This window comes from Camelus dromedarius, chromosome 20 (assembly GCF_036321535.1).
Source record: "Camelus dromedarius isolate mCamDro1 chromosome 20, mCamDro1.pat, whole genome shotgun sequence".
NCBI lineage: Eukaryota > Metazoa > Chordata > Mammalia > Artiodactyla > Camelidae > Camelus > Camelus dromedarius.
In genome coordinates this window covers 18,309,382-18,327,724 of record NC_087455.1, presented here as the reverse complement: position 1 = coordinate 18,327,724, position 18,343 = coordinate 18,309,382, and the positions used below count along the sequence as shown (strand labels likewise).

Sequence of the window (18,343 nt, the reverse complement as noted above, 5' to 3'; positions counted from 1 at the left end):
AGTTAATATATAGGTTCTCCCCATGTATGGGGAGGTGTAGGCAAAGAATGAACTCTAAGTTTGGTGCATAAATGGAAATAATGCTTAATATACTGGTAGGAAAACATATTCTTTTTTGATGAAAATGCATGAGATGCTTTCTTTTTTAACTTGTTAGTGTCACAATGTAATTTTAAGATTATAGCTAGTGGCTAATGATTTGTTTCTCTATTACCAAAATCATTTTCTTGTAGGATACTGATGTTTCCAACTTCTTCTCTCATGGTTATCTCTTCCACTCTACTCTGGTTCAGGCTGAACTGCTGGGCCACATCGATGTCACTTTAAAAGAATTTCAAATACATTTCAGTCTCAAGTCTCACTGTAATGTATTCATAAGGAAAAAAAATCTTATTTCTCTTTGTAAGAAAAAAAACTACATACACAACCTATGGACCCTAAATAGTAATATACTAACACAACCCAAGAAATCTGAATGACTTGGAAGTTAATTTAATTTGCATTTATATTTTAAAACCATTAATGACTGGCAAGCAAAATACAATATGCTGAAATCACTACATAAGGCAACATGGTATACAGAGGAAAAACTTAAGAGATGCATTAACTAGATATGCATGGGTTTGCTTTGGGGCCCTACAACTTACAGGTTGTGTGAACAATGAAGTTAACTGGCTTTCCTGGGACGTTTTTTCTTCCTCTAACAAATAACTTCTCATACTGTTTACAAACATTAATTAGAAAAACACGTAATGTTTAATACCAATGTGGAATATCATTGATTAAACTCAGTATATAAATGCTTCAAAACAAACTACTAGGTTTGTTCAGCAAATAAATGGCACAGAAAAACATGCAAGAGGAATGTAGCAGTGTTACAGGTTAAGAGAGACTTATGAGACATATCAACCAAGTGCAGTCTGTAAACCTTGTGTAGACCCTAACAAACGAGGGGGAAAATTGGGGTCATGTGTCAATTGGGGTCATTTGACTGCTGACTGTATATCATAATTAAGGAATTGTTTTAATTTTTTAAAAAGTGTGATATTATTATAGATATGTTGAAAAAATTCCTTACCTCTGAAGAGATACATACTGAGGTATTTACAGATGAAATAAGATACTTGCTGAAGGTGAGAGGTGAATTGGGGAAATAAAGCTGAAACCTTAAGCAACATGGGAATTAGGGGCACCAACCCCTAACCCCTTGAAGTCAAAAATTCAGATGTAACTTGACAGTCAGCCCTTCCTATCTGCAGTTCTGCATCTAATAACTCGACCAACCTGGGATCATGTAGAACGTAGCATGTATTTAGTGGAAAAAAAAAATCAGCTTTGGCCTAAGCTAATCAGAATTCTCTTAGCTGTATTAAAGCCGATACTTCTACATGATTTTCTTATAGGACGAACACTTCGGGTTTATGTTTCATATTTGTATGTTATCCTAAATGAAGCAAATGCATTTTAGCTACATGTCAACTCTTTTTTGGGATGTCAAAACATCCCAAGAAAACTATGTATTTGTAAGCTAATAATGTTTTATTGTATACTATGTCAACAATTAAAAAAGAGAGGAGAGAAAGAAACAGACATACTCTAAGTCAGGCAGTGGCTGATCAAAATCATGAAATTCTTCAGGTAAAGTAATAGCATTGTAAGCAGCTTCTCGATTTTCCTCAGGTAGGTCAACAACACCTGGAAAAGAAATGGTAAGCTTGAAGACCTGGTTAAACCAAAGATTATCAAGGGATCAAGGATGGTAAAAAGTCAGTATAATTTCCTAAGATTATATTCTAGAAAGGTTGATAATATATGCAAAGTACCACTGAAGCACAAGTACTTTCGTTTTTCTATAATCATAAGCCATACTACTTGCATTAAAGAAAAAAGTCAAAGCACTGTTAATTAAGCTGAAAAGTCTTTAAAGGGACATATCAACAAATAAATATTAGTAAGTTCTCTAAATAAGCATGAAATTTATGAGGGAAAGGAAGGAATGCAAAGGAGTATCCCAAATAATGAGGAGTTGGTTATTTTAGGAAAAGTAGGGTTTAATGATATTAATTTTCTTTACATTTTCCCCCATATTTTTCAAGAGGTCTTAAAGCAATGAATTTTTATTATAAAGATAAAAAGAAACAAAACATGTTATTTAAGCAAAATACAGTTAGTAGCCACATACTGGAAATCATTCAAGTATCACAGCCTCTGCCTAAACGTTTCACTTTAATAAAACCTTAGATCTCAAAGATTTCACTGTGCATATATTAAATAAACTGAAGTTGAAGAATATAACACAAGTAGAAATTACTGTATAAGGTGGCCCTCCTACACATTTAGGTTATTTTAATCAGAATAAAATTTCATCAACACTTGAAAATATTATACAATAGTAATTATCTATGCAGATGGAAGTTCAGTTGCTACAGTATGGTTTCACAATCAAACATCACCTAAAACAAAACCACCACCAAAAACTACAGAGAACATTTTAAAAGTCTTAACAATTTAAGCTAAAATTGAATTTGATTTTAAGAACACATTAAAATTATTCAGAAAAAATTTAAAATTCTAAGATTTCCTTTTCTGAGCTCCATTTTTCAAAAAACACGTAACAATTAGTTTTCAAAACTTTTAACCTCTGATGACTGCTGAAAAAGGTTAAAAGAAAAAGGCAGCTGTAAAGGACAAACAGGGGTGACTGTCATAATTCCTTATGTAGAACAAAAATAAAACGGGTTTTCTTCCTTGAACCTCTCCAAGCTTTGCCCTGTTTTTGAAAGGTTCTTCGTATTGCAATTAAAACAAAACAAACCAGGCTCACTTAGAGTATTGGTTAAGCAGTTTTTCACATCAAACGTAGGAAACTCCACAGGTTAAAAAAGGTCAACAATACCTGGCCGAAAAGCCATCTTTATCTTAATGAAGGCTTCATTACAATCTGCCAGGAGATACTTGGCTTTTCTGTGATAGATTCGTACTACTCCCAGCAAGAGATGTCCTGATGTTCGGAGTGCCATCTTCACCTGTGAATTAACATTAATTTATAAAGTTAATTTTCTGGTTTTAGAGGCAATCATACTTTAAAGCTTGTATGCTGTGCAATTTATAGGCAGTTTGTATCTCTCCATAACTTTTAACCATTTATTTGAAGCTACCTCATAATCAAGTATATTTCATTTCTCACAGCCTTTACCTATAAATTTCTAAGTATACCCAAAGAATAGACTAGCACAAATTCATGAATTAACAGACATGAAGGTAGCGATGAAGCAGGTATTACGGTGATCATGGATTGTTGTCATTAGCATGGCAAGAATTATGTGGCACTTTTTGTTGCCAATCTAGTCATTTCATTGCTCCTTGGTAGATAACTGAACTCCGATTTTATTTGGGAAGTAAATAAAATGTCCCCCCCGCTTGAAGGATGATTGTCTCATTCTCTGCTAGTGCTTGTTTTTGAATGTAACCCAGTTCAGCCAATGAGAAGTGAGTGTAAAGTAGGTCAGAGAATTTCTAAGAAAGATTTTCTCAACAAAAAAAACAAACAGTCCTCTCTTCCTTCTCCCCTTCCTGAAGTAGGTAGGGCTTGGAGTAGTTGCCCTTTAACTATAAGGACATAAGCATGAGGACAAGAAGCCAACAAACTAAGAAAGGTGAGTCCAGGTAAGTCCTTGTATGACATCTTTGAACTGCTGAACAAACTGTAGATCTTCCTATTTCTAAATTTCTAGTTAAACAGGATTGCTAATTACATTATTGTTTAAGTCACTTTTCACCTTTTTTTAAAGCATAGTTGGTTACAATGTGTCAATTTCTTAGTACAGCACAAGTCCCAGTCATGCATATACATATATTCGTTTTCTATTTTTTTCACTAAAGGTTATTACAAGACATTGAATATAGTTCTCTGTGCTATAAATAAGAAATTTGTTTTTTAAAATCTATTTTTATATATAGTGGCTAACACCTACAAATCTCAAACTCCCAAATTTATCCCTTCCCACCCCACCAGAAACCATAAGATTGTTTACTATGTCTTGGAGTCTGTTTCTATTCTGTAGATGAGTCCATTAGTGTCCTTTTTTCTCTTTTTTTGAAGAGTCCACATATGAGTGATACCATATGGTATTTTTCTCTTTCTGGCTTACTTCACTTAGAATGATGATCTCTAGGTCCATCCATGTTGCTGCAAATGGCATTATTTTATTCTTTTTTATGGCTGATCAAATTTTTATTACCTGACTGGAAAGCACACTAACTGATGAAGGACAATGGTACCCATCTTTTTTCACATGAAAATATACTCTTCAGCCTATTTTATCAAAGGAGATCTTGATTAATGCTTAAGTGGGACCCAGTGTGAGATGAGACACAGTAGTTGGGAAAAGAATGAGAGAAGTCAATACCCAATTTAAACAGAATGATTCAATATTTCTCTGGCCATAATAATTTTTTTCTGAGAGAACAAGAAAACATGAACTCAACTTTACCAGATTGTTTTCCAGATCACACACATCAAATTCTCAGGAAGCGAAGAAAGTTGGTAAATATCTGTTTACAGCTTAAATTATGACTAATATGTTACTTATTAAATAAAACATTGTATTTTTAAGTTTTATGTGTACTCTCTACAGCAGTCTAAGATTTGGATTTACAGTAATACACAATAACAATACAATAATATTTTTTTTCAGGTTCTACATTTATAGCCACATCACATAACTTAAAATCATGAAGTTTAGTGTTATAAATTCTCAGGCATCTAAAATTATAATAAATTTGTGATCAAATCTAGGACTTATCAGATGATAAATCCCTGATATAAAAAGTAACACCCAATTAAAACACTTCCTAATGGAAGAAGAGAATCTCCTTTTATGATGTAGTCATAGGAAATTTAAAATTAATGACTGCACCTTCACCTGAGAAAAAAAGGGGAAAAACGCAATCTTAAGTGTAGGTATGAAAAAGAACACAGGCTATACACATCTGGGGAAAGCTCTGCAGGGGTTTGGAGGGGCTGTTCCAACCAGAGACAGGGAAGGAGAGGGACAGGGAGAGGCATGGGTGCGGGTTTAAGTAAGGCGTGCGGTTGCGACTGAGCCGTGTGTCTAACATTTGTTCTAAATGACTAACCTAACATTGCCCTGTAGCAAGAACTGCACACTAAGAGCAAACATCAGAAAATTTTAAGTCAGTTCACCCTGTGGAGATCTTTTATCTTTATAGTCTATCACAATAAAAAAAATCAATCAACAAATAAACACACTTAGAAATGGTTTTTAAATAAGTTGTAGTGTCCCTCCCTAATGGGGTATAAGTACTCTGAGCACACTATGAAAAACTTTGCTATCCTTTAAAGCCAAATCATCCTCAATATTTGCTTATGGATGTTAAAGATTAGCCACACATACCAAAGTCAAGAAAAAGAGTTCAATTTCTCCAGTCTCCATTTAACTCAGTAAACTTACTTATCTATATAAAGAAAATATCATCTTCTCAAACAATTCGACCAGCAGCGCAAACAGGTACAATTTCCCCACAGAGCAAATTGTTAATGAATATCAGAAATCTTAAAAATAAGTATATTACCTGCTAATATTAAGGAAAGACTGACAGATGTGAACAAAAGATTTCCCAAGCTTTTATGTTTACTAAATGGTTGTTTTTTTAAAAAGAGGAAATGGAAACAACCTGTAATCCTACCACCTGGTGAAATCCTTAATAATGTTTCAGTATGCCTTCAAGGCTTTTACACGTGCATGTACACGATTTTTCCTTTTTGTGTCTATGTACATGAAAACTGCACCATACTATTTTGGAATGAGCCTACTTTCAGGAAAACCTCTGTTCTCAGCATTATAATTTTTAGTGGTTGCATTATACAGGTCTAGGGGGATAAAAATTCAAAAAATTTGGAGAAAAAATATGGATTATTCCCCCCCACCCCCAAAAGAGGCAAGTAAAATAAATCATGCACAATCAAAACAATAAATTACAGGTCCTCCATAATCCTTTATCTGAAGTCCTAGGGGCCAAATGTGTTTTGGAATTCAGAACTTTTCGAATATTATAAAGGTAATGCAGCACACATGCCGTATATTAACACTTCCAGGAGTGTCTGCAACATCCACCCTCCATAATTATACACATTTGTATATACACAAATGACCTCACTTCAATTTCAGTCAAGTGTGTTTCCAGTTTTTTTTAAAAACTTACATTCTGTGGATAACAGACTATGACACTGTACAATGCAACCATTAAAAATGACAGCAGAATTACGAACAGAGCTTTTCCTGAATGCAGTTGTAAAAAAGGAGACAAATTATGCATAAAACACATGCAAATATAAAAGTCTAGAAGACACACCAAAACACTAAACGTTTCTCTGGATGGTAGAACAACACATCACTTATTCTCATTTAAGTAAAGTTTTCAAATTAGTATAGTCTTAGAAATAACATAATAGAAACATCTTTAACATCAATAAATTCTATGCTGTAACTCTAAAACCAAAGTTTCACATACAGAAATTTTATAATTTACTCTAATTCCAAACACAAACTTTCATATCACCTAAAATAATTACTTTCCTAAGTAACTTTTCTGAACAAGTCTCTGCTATATCCCAGCTTTGTTCCTGAGATTCCCCTCACTCTTTCAGCAATAAAGAACTACTCTATTTAACACATTATGCCAGCATTGTCCAGACTGCCAATTCTAAGAAGAGCAACTCCCAATGCTGGTCCAGACAGGTGTGATCTGGAACCCCTTCACAACAGGAAAACTGGAGCATGTATGTGTGTATGTGTACGTATAAATATAAAGTCCAGGAAAGGACCTGTAAACAAAAATTGCGTTTGTGTACTTTAATGATCCTTTCTCAGCAACAACAAAAAAACCCAACACATATTAATTTAAGTCATACCACTTGTGAAATCCAAAGGTCAAAACCATTGCTTTAGAAGGTATCGATAAAATCTCCTCTAGGAACAGAGCAGTAACAAGGCCAATAAACTAAGGACATTCTCAAGGCTTCCATTCTAGGGGGACACTGTAATGAATGTTTAGGAGAAGTGCATAGCCAAGTACAAAAGTTCCATGATGGGAAAAAAAGTTCTTGGTATCTTCAAGAAACAGGAAGTAGGCCTGTGAAGCTGAGGTGGGGCAAGTGTTATAGATACTACTTGCTAGGCGGACAAGGTAGTTAGAGCTGGCCCCTGCAACATTTTCTAATTAATGAATCCTTATTTTGAGCATTTTGTACATTCTTAAATCAAGAACATGTAGACACATATTTAATATAAAAACATCTAGAAAGCCAAATATAAAATATATGGGTACTGTCCATCCATGCTTATCTGCCATTAAAACAGGCAAATGAAAATATCTGTGTACTTAACAGATATTTTAAAAAGAAGAGGGTATCAAATTGAAACTGGCTAATACATGGATTTTCCTTGCCCCCAATATACATAGATGCCAACCTAGGAAGCCATTTTTATAGAATTCTATTTCACACACCAATGAACAATCAACAAAGTGAATAAAAATATCAACATCAAACATACCTTAGGTGAGATGATACTCTCCACACTGCTCTCTAAATTACACTCGAACACATGGGCTTTGGTTAGCTTCTTATCCCAATGGGCTGCTAGCCAAATTTTGGCCAGAGGCCCTCTTTTACTGAGGACAAAATGTGCGTAGAACATTGTTCTGGTTGACTATGAAACAGGACTATGAAACCTAAAGGGGAAGAAAAGTTAATATAAATACCACACAAGAAGTGAATTATTTATCAAGACATACAAAAAATCTGAGAATAAAAGTTTCCAATCTTTTAATTTTTTTACATTAAAAAATGGAGTTATAGTTCCTATTCTTTTAAATATGAGAAATATTAAAAGGCTTGAGTGAAGTATAGTATGCATTAAAAAAAAACCCTATTGCTTTAATTTTGAGAGGGTAAGAAAAAGACCCCAAAATACTAAGAGCTGAAAGGAAAGGGGACAAGAGTCAGATCACTTTCATGTCCCACTGACATATTAAAATAAAAGTGCTAGTTTGTTTTTTCCCTTTAAGTAAAAATTGTCATCAGAAAACATTTTTTTGAAGTTTCCATCAAGTGTTAATTCCATGAAGAAATTTCTATTTTTAGGACCCCATTAAAAATTCAGATTCTCAGCTTAATGTATACAATAACTGCTACCTCATGACAGTAAGCATTTCATGTTCCACCAAGCAACAATTAATAAGTAGGTTAGCCCCATTTTACAGGAAAGCAGTTTAGAAAAGTACTTGACTACTTACACTTTAAATATTAAATTTAGGACAATGATACAGTATACAATTTATCTTATGACTGAAATAGTCTTAGAAGAAATAAAAATGTTATTCACCTTTTATTTTCTTTCAGTAAGCTAATGTGTAACAATACCTAAGAAAAAATACCTAAGGAAATAAGGAAGCAACCAGGAGAGGACATGAACTGTGTAAAAAGACATTTCCCTTATATCGTGCATTTTCCCTCTCCCATAGATTTTTCTAAAAAAAACCCTTATTTTACCAAATGAATTTATTTTTCTAAAATGTCCTTAACTAGAACAAGGTAAGTCATGCCTCTGCAGAAACAAACAAACACAAGCACACTCATAATGCATGAAAAGTACTTTTTTATTCTAAACTTGTGTCACACCTGTCCCTTGCTTCCCATCGTTCCTAAGTCCTGGTAACTACCACTCTGTTCTTCACTCAAATTTTATCATTTTGAGAATATTACATAAATGAAATGGTACGGTATGTGACTTTTCCAAATAGCTTCTTAGATTCAACGACATGCCAAAAGTCCATCAAAGAACTGCATGTGTTAACAGTATGTTCCTTTTTATCACTGAGTGGCATCCCATGGAATGGCTATATCACAACTTGCTTAGCCATTCACATACTGAAGGACATTTGGTTGATTCCAGTTTTTGACTATTTCAAATAAAGCTGCTATAAATATTTGTGTATACAGACTTTTGGTAAATGCAAGTTTTCATTTTGCGGGAACAAAATGTTCTGAGGTGACTGGATATAGCATGATATACAGTTTAGTTAAACTGGCGTAACACTGCTCCTGTCAAAACTCGAGGCTTTTCAAATAGCTACCGATAAGATTTTTCTAAAACTTTTTTTTTTTATACAGTAGTCAACATTGTGTGGTAAAGAGAAAGACACATAGATCAATGGAATGGAGTACAGAACCCAGAAATAGTCACACAATTAAGTCCAACTTATTTTTTTAAAAATTTGCTAAAGCAAATTCAAAGGAAGGCAGTCTTTTATTCTTTTTGACAAATGGTGCTTGAGTAACTGAACATGATGTACAGACCAAAAAATGAAATTCAACCCAAACCTCACACATTATGTGAAAATTAATTCAAAATAAATTACAAGTTTAAATGTAAAACTATAAAATTTTAAGAAAAAAACCACAGAGGAACGCCTTTGGTATCTAGAACTTGGTAAGAATTTTCAGATGTTACACCAAAAACATGCCCCATAAAGGAAAAGAACCTGTAAATTGGCCTTCATCAAATTAAGAACTTTTGCTCTATGAAAGAGCCCACTGAGGATGCAAAGATAGAAAATGGTGAAAGGTATTTGCAAACCACATATCTGAAAACGACCCAGACCTAAAATATATAAAGAACTCTGAAAACTAAAGAGTTAAAAAAAAAAAAAAAACCCAACTAGAAAATGGGCAAAAGAAACGAAGAGAAATTTCACAGATGAGAATATACCAATGGCAAAGAAAGAACAAGAAAGATGCTCAGCATCACTAGTCATTAGGAAAATGTAAATTAAGACCCAATGAGATATCGCTGCACACCTATTACAAGAGCTAAAATAAAAAATAATGGCAACACCAATGCTGGTGAAGATATAAAGAAGCTTCTCATGGCTAGTGGGAATGTAAAATTTCTTTGGAATTAGCTTAAAAAAGTACAGAGCAAGTTTACTTGAATTTTCATGTTTTTACAAAGGGACTATAAATTTTAAAACAAGAACGTCACTTATTGTACTTTCAATTAAAAACTGCCTATTTTTTCCAACAAGGTACAGAATATACGTATATATTAGTTAAACACATCCCAGGCAAGACATCTCATGCCTATCAAAAATGTTTGGGAGGGTGGTGGTGCAAAAGTAATTCAGTTAGGTTTTGCCTCATCTCCATTTTCCATCACTTAATGGAAAAGAGTCCTGAAATTTTCATTCTCTGAACCAGATGCTTCCAGGGGATCATTAATTCACACTAGGAAAATTTTCTCAAAAAACAGGCTTCATCAACTGCCTAATGTTGTGAACAACTTCTCTCACATGTTAAGAAAAGAGCTAAGGAATTTTAAACTAGGAAGAATTCAGATCAAACACTCTAAGGTAGAAGCATTAAAGAATAACACCTCAAGCATACCTTATATCCCACTTCATAGTATTTTACAGATAAAAACATGGTTCCCATAATCAAAGAGAGCCTCCTATGTTGTAGCACTTCTACTTCAAGCCTTAAAGTTTGTTAGCACAAAAATTAAGCTGCCTCTACAGCATTATAAATACAATCTATGGGATTTTGCATAAATCCAATATGGCAATGTGCTCTTAGAAATATAGTCACTGTCACACACAACAAGCCCCAAGTTTCACTTCGGAAGATAGTCATTTTCCAGATAAGTAAAAATTCTTTAATATTTAGCTCCTAGAATAGTCCCTGGCTGCATGTCAACTACTAAATATGTGTTTAATGAATAAGAAAATGAAATACACCAAGTGATCTCACAATTGATATATGTAAAAAATTCTGGAAATTTAGAAATTGACACTACTGGCACTTCTCAACAGGTGTCGGTAGCTCATGGCCAGCACTTCAGCTGCTAGTCAGAGTACTATGCCTAAAATATCCCAGCTATGCTGAGGCAGAGATTCCTTAATAGATGCTTTCTGGCATGGGATGAAGAGTAACTAAAGCAGAGTGGTGCTAAAATTAATCTGGGAAACAATCAGCTAGAGGAAATCACCCTAATAAGTAAAGGAAGCCTGATACACAGCGGTGGATCAACTACTGGCTTATATCTAAATGAGAATAAAATGTAATCACTGTTGCCTCTTAAACCATTTTTCCTTAGTAATACCAAATATTTAACCAATCTTAAAAAAAATATGATTAATCTCTTTGAGTTTTAAAGATTCTGAATTTTGCTAATCCTTTACAGAATATCTTAGCAGAAAGCCTGCATTTGGTCCTAAAGCATAACTTAGCAATTTCATGATTTCTCAATTTTTTCTAAAGCAGCAATTTTTAAAAATTGATCCTTCAAAGTAATTTAATTCTGATGTGGAATGGGAAGCTGACATTTTAGAACATATTCAAGAATGCAAAAATGGCAATTTTTAAAAGCAATTTCTTAAAAAAAAAAAAACAAAGTCAAACTACAGCTCATGTTTCTACACTGATGTTAAATCATTACAGTATTTCACTCTTCTGTTAGAAAGCAGGGCAGGATAATGGCTGTATAAATTAGTATGACCTCTCTGGAGGGCAATTTGACAAGATCATCTGAAAATTTTGAACACTCCTACTTTCCAGCCAGAAACTGCACTTCCAGTAACAAACCAAAGGTATACCTGAGGATGTACAAGTAATAACAATGATTAAAAAAAAAACAGTACTAAGCTCTAAGCATTTTGTGTCCTCTTCACTATAATCTTATAAATACTGGCCCATTTTACAGACCAAGAAACAGAAAAGGAGAGGATAAGGAACGTGGCAAAGGTCATTAGTATTTAACGCAAGTGGAACCTGAACTTCAGAGCCCACATGTCTAACTACAACACTATGCTGTCTTGCCAGCTGACTTTTAAAAGCAACACTTTAGAAATTACCTGCCTAGCCCCTAATAAGTGACCTTCAGCAAATCAATACAATCATACAATAGAATTCCATGCTCTCTTAAACAATGATATACGTAAGTATTTTTAAAAAAAAATCCAGAGAACTCTTCCTCTATACAAGTATATTAACATGCACTTGTAAGAGCATAAAATATCTGTGAAAAACAAATAAAACTGATGACACTGGTCACCTTTGGAAAGTGGGTCTGGTGAGAAGTGAGGCCTACCCTTTTGTACTGTTGGACTTTTTTTTTTAAACTTGAAGCATATATAAACATCACTTGTCCAAAGTAAAAACAACTATATTGGGAGTGTTTTGCCATTAACCAGCAAGTTAAGCTGCTTAATCTGTGTAGTTCATTTTCCCTAACTATAAAAACCTGGGAGGTGGAAATTCGGTGATTACTAAGTTGGAAAACATCAACATCTAACTCAGGTAAGACTGGAACTATCTCTTTAGGGAGTGTTGGGAGAGTGTCTCAGGGACAAAAGGCACTTCCAACTGCATATTAGAGCTCCTCTCCCCCTTGGTACTAAAGTTTTTTGAACAAGAGATTTACAATCAGACAATCCAAGGTTTAAATTCAACTCCCTCCTTAGTGGTTCTGTAATAGTTAAAAGTGATTTAACATCAAAGTCTTAACCTTCTCATCTATAAAATGGGGATGTCTGCCAAACAATTGTAAGAATTAAACAGAACACATATCCAACACAATGCCACTGTAAATGCAAAGTTACTTTGGAAAAAAATCTCTCAGCAGAGCACGTGTACCAGTTAGTATGATCAAGCCTAACAACTGACATCACAACATTTAAACAGAAAACGCAAAATGTTTATTTCCAATAATTAGAAATTCCCCTTCTGTACCCAAGAGAGAAAATTTCTCTGAATTTTTGCGTTCCAATAAACAGGAACTCATTCTCATCCTTTAGAAAAGTTAATTCTAGAGTGTACCAATGTATTGCTTTCACAAACATAAAAAAGGCAAAGGTTATCCTCTGTCAATGTAATTCTGCCCTGTGTAGAAAAAGCACCATGTCCATTGGTTTTTGCAGTGCTGTCGCCTCACAAACAATCAAGCAATTTAATCAGTGGATATGGCATATGCCCTCACCAAAACTTTTAAAAAGTAATTGGTTAGCTGCCTCTAACATTAAATACATAATGACTCTACAACTTAGGAAAGCTTCTCCAACCTGTCTTCTAAATTCTGCACAATCACACAGCTCACTGGCATTTACATTCATGTTTTAAAAATAGCAGTTTTCTTCCGTAATTCAATGATTATTCTAAACAGTATAAGGAGAGAAGATACTAACTTTCGCTTGCAAAAAGCCCATAAACACTAGTCTTTACCAGAAACCCTTAAAAATACAAGCGCGTTTCTGAACTCTGCAGACAGCCAAACAAATCATTAAGGTGGCCAAACCCTCCAGCGTTTCCTTCTTTCAAATTTGAAGAAGGCCGTTTAGTCTGGCATCACAACTAGACAGTGTCACCCTCACATTATTACAGTAGATCATTCTCAAAGCCTTTCTCAGAGAGGGAAAAGACACCAGGAATTTGTCAGAAACACACACCTCCCCCAAACGTCTCCACGACACTCAATACCCTTACTCGTTAGGAAAGTCGCGGAGGAAAACCAATTACGCTAATTTCCTAAGAATCAGAGGCCACTTCCCTGGGTCGCGTTTTCCGTTGGTCTGTCCAATATTTGATACCCCCCAACGTAAAAATTCCACCCCCCCCCCAAAAAAGGGAAGGGGGAGCAGCAGCAGTCCCTGGCGAGGGGCCCGCAGCCACCCGCCGGCTCCACCGTGGCCGCGAGAGCACGGCCCGCATGTTCTTGACCCCCACTCGGCGGACAGTTGAGGGCCCAGGAGCTGGCACCGCGGGCGGCGAGCTGGCCGCCACCTCCCGCCCGGAATCCCGCGTCTTCCCAGACAGCCATTTTCACCCGAGCAGTAGGCGGCCCAGTCCCCAGAGCGGGCTAGTTCAAACTCCTCCTCGCCCTCCGCGGCCCAGGGTTTCCTCTGCCTCCTCGGGGAGACGCGTGTCCCCGAACGGCCGGCGGAGTAACGGCTTTTGGGGCCTTGGACTAGACCAGAACCATTTGTTACCCAACAGGCGATGATGCGGGCCCAGGCTGCGCGGGTCCCGGCCGAGGGCGGGCCCGGGGCAAGGGGCCTTGGCGGGAGGCGCTGCCGTCCAGGAGCTCGGAGGCTGGCAGCACAGCACCGTCCCGGGGCGCGAGAGCGCCGTCTTCTCCCTCCCCCTGCCGCCCCCCCCCACACCCTCCGGAGTCCCGCTCCCCGACGGCAAGACGGCGGGGAAGGGGTGGGGGGAGGGAGCTGGAGAAGAAGGGGTCGGCCGACAGTCTTACCTTGCTCTCCTCCGGGAGTTGGGCGGGCTGGGTGGCCTGGGGAGGGGAAAAGGGTCGGGGGAGGGGGCGGGGAAAGGGGGGGAGCCCTTGTGAGGTGTAGCTTCGGAGCAGCTCCCGCCGCCGCCACAGCCGCCGCCTCCTTTCCGATTCACTCAAACAAACAAGATGGCTGCCGTTACGCCGCGGCTCTTCCTGCCGCCCAAATCCTCGGTTCAAATCGGCAGGATGTTTACGGTCAAACTGGTACTTGTGCGCCTGCGCAGCCAGTTTAAGACGCCGAAGGACCTACGCAAACGCAATGACCATTTCCTTTTCTCCAGAACCCGCCCTCTAGTTGAGCAGCCCCGAACTGAGCAAGCGCAAAGGTGATTCTCTTGCTCGAGGGTCTTCGAGCGTTGCGGAACTGGCCAGTGGCGCACGCGCAGTGCTTACCAGAGACGTGCTAATTGGGTTTAGCTTTATTCTTGCGCTTGTTTTAAAGGAAAAAGCTGTCTTTGTGCAGTTTTTTGTGCCCTTGACACAAAAATTCATTTTAATGATTCTGTAGCAACGAAGGTAACATAAAGCCCTTATATAAGCTCTATAAAATGTAGGGCTTCATTCATTCAGTCAACCTGTATTTATACATGGTCTTCTCTGAACCACGTAACACGATAGCTAGGGTCTGGATATAGTGACGATATAAAGAGATAGTATAGGCCTACTTGCTATTACCCAAAATGATCCAGATGGTACAATGATCTAGCTCCTGCCTCCTGCTCCAGCCTCCTCGCTGTACTCCAGTCATTCCGCCTTATAAATCATTGAACGCACCAAGGGCACTCCTGCCTCAGATTTTTGCACTCACTGTTCCCTGTGCTTGGAACAGCTTTGCGTTTCCATCCCCTCCCCTTTTGTCTAATAAATTCTTAATTTTTCACATTTCAGTTCAAAAGCCGCTTCCTCAAGAGAGTCTTCCCTGATCGACTGTATTATTTAGGATAACACTAGCACTGTTTAAAAAAAAATGTGCCCATCCCACCCCAAACTTCAGGGCTTTACAAAATGGCCCTGCCAATTTCTGCCTGTATGACCATGAGTAAGTAACAGCCTCTCTGCTGCTGGTTTTTCACCTGAGGATCCTTGCAAGGATCCATGAATTAATAGGGTGCAAGCATTTGGAATGCTGCTCGTCTCGTTGCAAGTAATCTAAGTTATTTTTGTTACTATTTTCATTGTCATTATCACCATTATCCTCCTCTATAATTTTTTTCTCTAAAGAATGGCATCCAGAAGTGGACAAAATGCTCCTTGCCAGAGGAGAGGTTAGTGAGATTATCATCTTTTGATGTGGATACCTAGCACTTTTTAATCCAGCCCAATCTTGTGCTAGTTTTGTTGTATGTATGTATGTATGTATGTATCCGTGTGTGAGAGAGTGTGCATGCTAGTTTTTTAACTGCAGTTATGGAATTTCTTAAAAGTGGAGGAATAATTACTTGTCTATCATAGTTTTTGAGTGTAGACACATCTTAGGGTAAAGAAATACGCAGGAAAAACAAACATTTAAGCACATACATTCCTGTCAGCAACAGTTACCTTTAAGTCCTGGACCCTTTCAGGGTTTTAACAATATATAACACAACACACTTTTAACCTTCCTATGTTGTAGCAACAGATGGATAAGGAAGTGGGCATTTTTGTGCTCTCTGGGCCACCTGATTCTGGCTTGAGGCAGCATTCAGCTCACAGGCTGGAGTCCATTAGCCAAGTGGCCATGGCAGCTGGAATTTAAACTTTCATGGAGGGAATATCCTGTTTAAAAAAATTTTTTTTAGATGTGTTTTTTTTTTCTTTGTTTTTTAATGGGTACTTTAAGAGAGGCTGGCATCAAGGATAGTTGTTGAAATCCCAAGAGTAGGGAAGCAAACACTATTATTTTCAATGTGATTCCCCTCAACCAATAGAGATTAAACATTCAAAACATTTAAATCCTTCCTGCTGGTGTGGTTTTACATAAACTCAACTCTGGCAATTGTTTCATCTCAAAAAAAAAAAAAAAAAAAAACCTAAAAAACCTCTACCAACCAACCAACCAAAAACGCACAAAGTCTTTCATTAACAAACTCTCTACCACAGAAAAATTCCATTTCTGCCAGTGAACAATTTGTTTCAACACTTCAAAATAAGTTGAGTATACCAGCTACAAAATGACCTAAAACTAAACCATCTGGGGAAAGTCTTATGTCAGGTTAAGGATCACATGGATAATGCTACATTGCATGGTGAATCCTTCTTTGTTGTTAATATTAAATTTCAGTTTAAATCTCTCCATTTCAAAATATGGTCAGATGAATATGCATTGCCACTTCTTGCCTCTCTTAGCCTTGTCAGTGGAATCACTCATATTTTCTCTTAGTTTAAATAAAAACAAGTTTTGTTCCTAATTTCTAGTATCAAATATGATTCTAATATTTAAATTAATAGGATTACTTTTTTATCTAAGATCTTTTCCTCCTGTCTTTGAAGGAGAGTTATGAACATGGGCTTTGGGTTCAAATCCATCTCTTCTACGTCCCAGCTGTTTTACCATATACAACATACCGAGCTTCTCTGGGCTTTGATTTATCTATAAAAATGGGGACATAATTTTCATGACTGCTGAAAATTAAATAAGATCATATATACAAAGTACTTGGCGTAGTGGCTGAAACTGGGTAATTACTCATAAATGGTGACTATTACCCTTGCTCCTTCCACCTTCTGAGTAATTAAATAGCCAGCAAGGTATGGCAAATATTTATCAAATATTCCACTTTTAAGAACATCAGTAAATACTCTAAATGCCCCTCTTAACTGTACTTTGCTGTATGACCATTTTGTAATCCTTATTTGAAAGAATTCTCTCTTACTATCTCTCTCTCTCTCTCGTACTGAACTCTCAAGTGTCTATCACTTCTTTTCTCTTGAACCATTTATTCTTACCCAGTAGCTTTCCACTGGTGCCCATCTTCCCTTTCGTGAATTTTTATCTAGTTACTTCACATGCAACCCTAATTTCCTAAATCTGCTGGATCTGAATCTTTTGAACAAGGTATATATTCTGTTCTGGCTTGAAGTCCCATCTTACCAACATATTCACTCATTTCCTTATATTAAACATTCAGTTAGTTAACTTTTCTTTCTATAGAAATTAGCTACACTCAGTATTTCCTTTACCTGGAAATACTTATTCAATGAATGTACAGTTTCACAATGTAAAATTTGCAATTTTAGTAACTGTGAATTTATTTGACTAAAAGCATGGCAAGACAGATGTAAATTACAGACCTAATCTTCCTTCAATTTAAATAATCTGCTTTTCTTTTCTGCTCACTCAGTTGATGACTTTTATGATTTGGGATAATCACTGTCTGAAGAACTGGATGCTGCCACTAATTTGAGCATGTTTATAAGACAGCTGTGTTCTTTCTATGTCTTATTTCACACACACACACAACACACACACTTACACAACTGAGACTTTTTGTGAGATAAGAACTATTACAGAAAGAGATTATCAACACATAGTAACAGAGTTATTTAAAATTTGCATGCAATTTTATAGACTGGTTCCTCTGAATTACCAAACCTTTAAAACATAATTCTCTATAGAATTCTTTATAAAAATATCATAAGTAGGAGGGCTTAGGTTAGAGAGGAATAAGGCAAATGGATAGATTTTCAGGAGTATTTCAGTATTAATAACGGACAAGTATTAAGTATGTTGCACCAGAATTAAAACACTGTTTAAATAAAGAAAAATCAAAGTATAAAATATTTGTTGCATGAGATTTCTAAAGTTTATTAAAGAAAAGTTCAGAAAGAGTGAATAGCTTCTTTAAGAATTTGGGCTTAACAGAAAAATGGACAGAAAATGACTAAAAATATTGTAAATTCTATCTTTTCTTTTAATGTCAACAGAATCTTTTTTTAATCCCTAAACGAGATGGTAATATTTTGATTAAAAAGACAACTCAGTTTAAGGACAAGTCATA

At 36.4% G+C, this 18,343-nt stretch overlaps 1 protein-coding gene across 1 annotated transcript in view; it reads right to left on the bottom strand.

Annotated features, from left to right (window-relative positions):
- Nucleotides 1-14,475, bottom strand: part of RAD21 (RAD21 cohesin complex component) — a 30,414-nt gene extending 15,939 nt beyond the window's left edge. The window contains exons 1-5 of the mRNA XM_031439524.2: nt 14,328-14,475; nt 7,578-7,755; nt 2,897-3,026; nt 1,596-1,695; nt 215-321 (exon numbers count right to left, since the gene is read on the bottom strand). Coding sequence (XP_031295384.1) covers nt 215-321; nt 1,596-1,695; nt 2,897-3,026; nt 7,578-7,721 — 481 coding nt within the window. The 5' untranslated portion in view covers nt 7,722-7,755; nt 14,328-14,475. The remainder of the gene's footprint in view (nt 1-214; nt 322-1,595; nt 1,696-2,896; nt 3,027-7,577; nt 7,756-14,327) is intronic.
- Nucleotides 14,476-18,343: the final 3,868 nt, after the last annotated feature.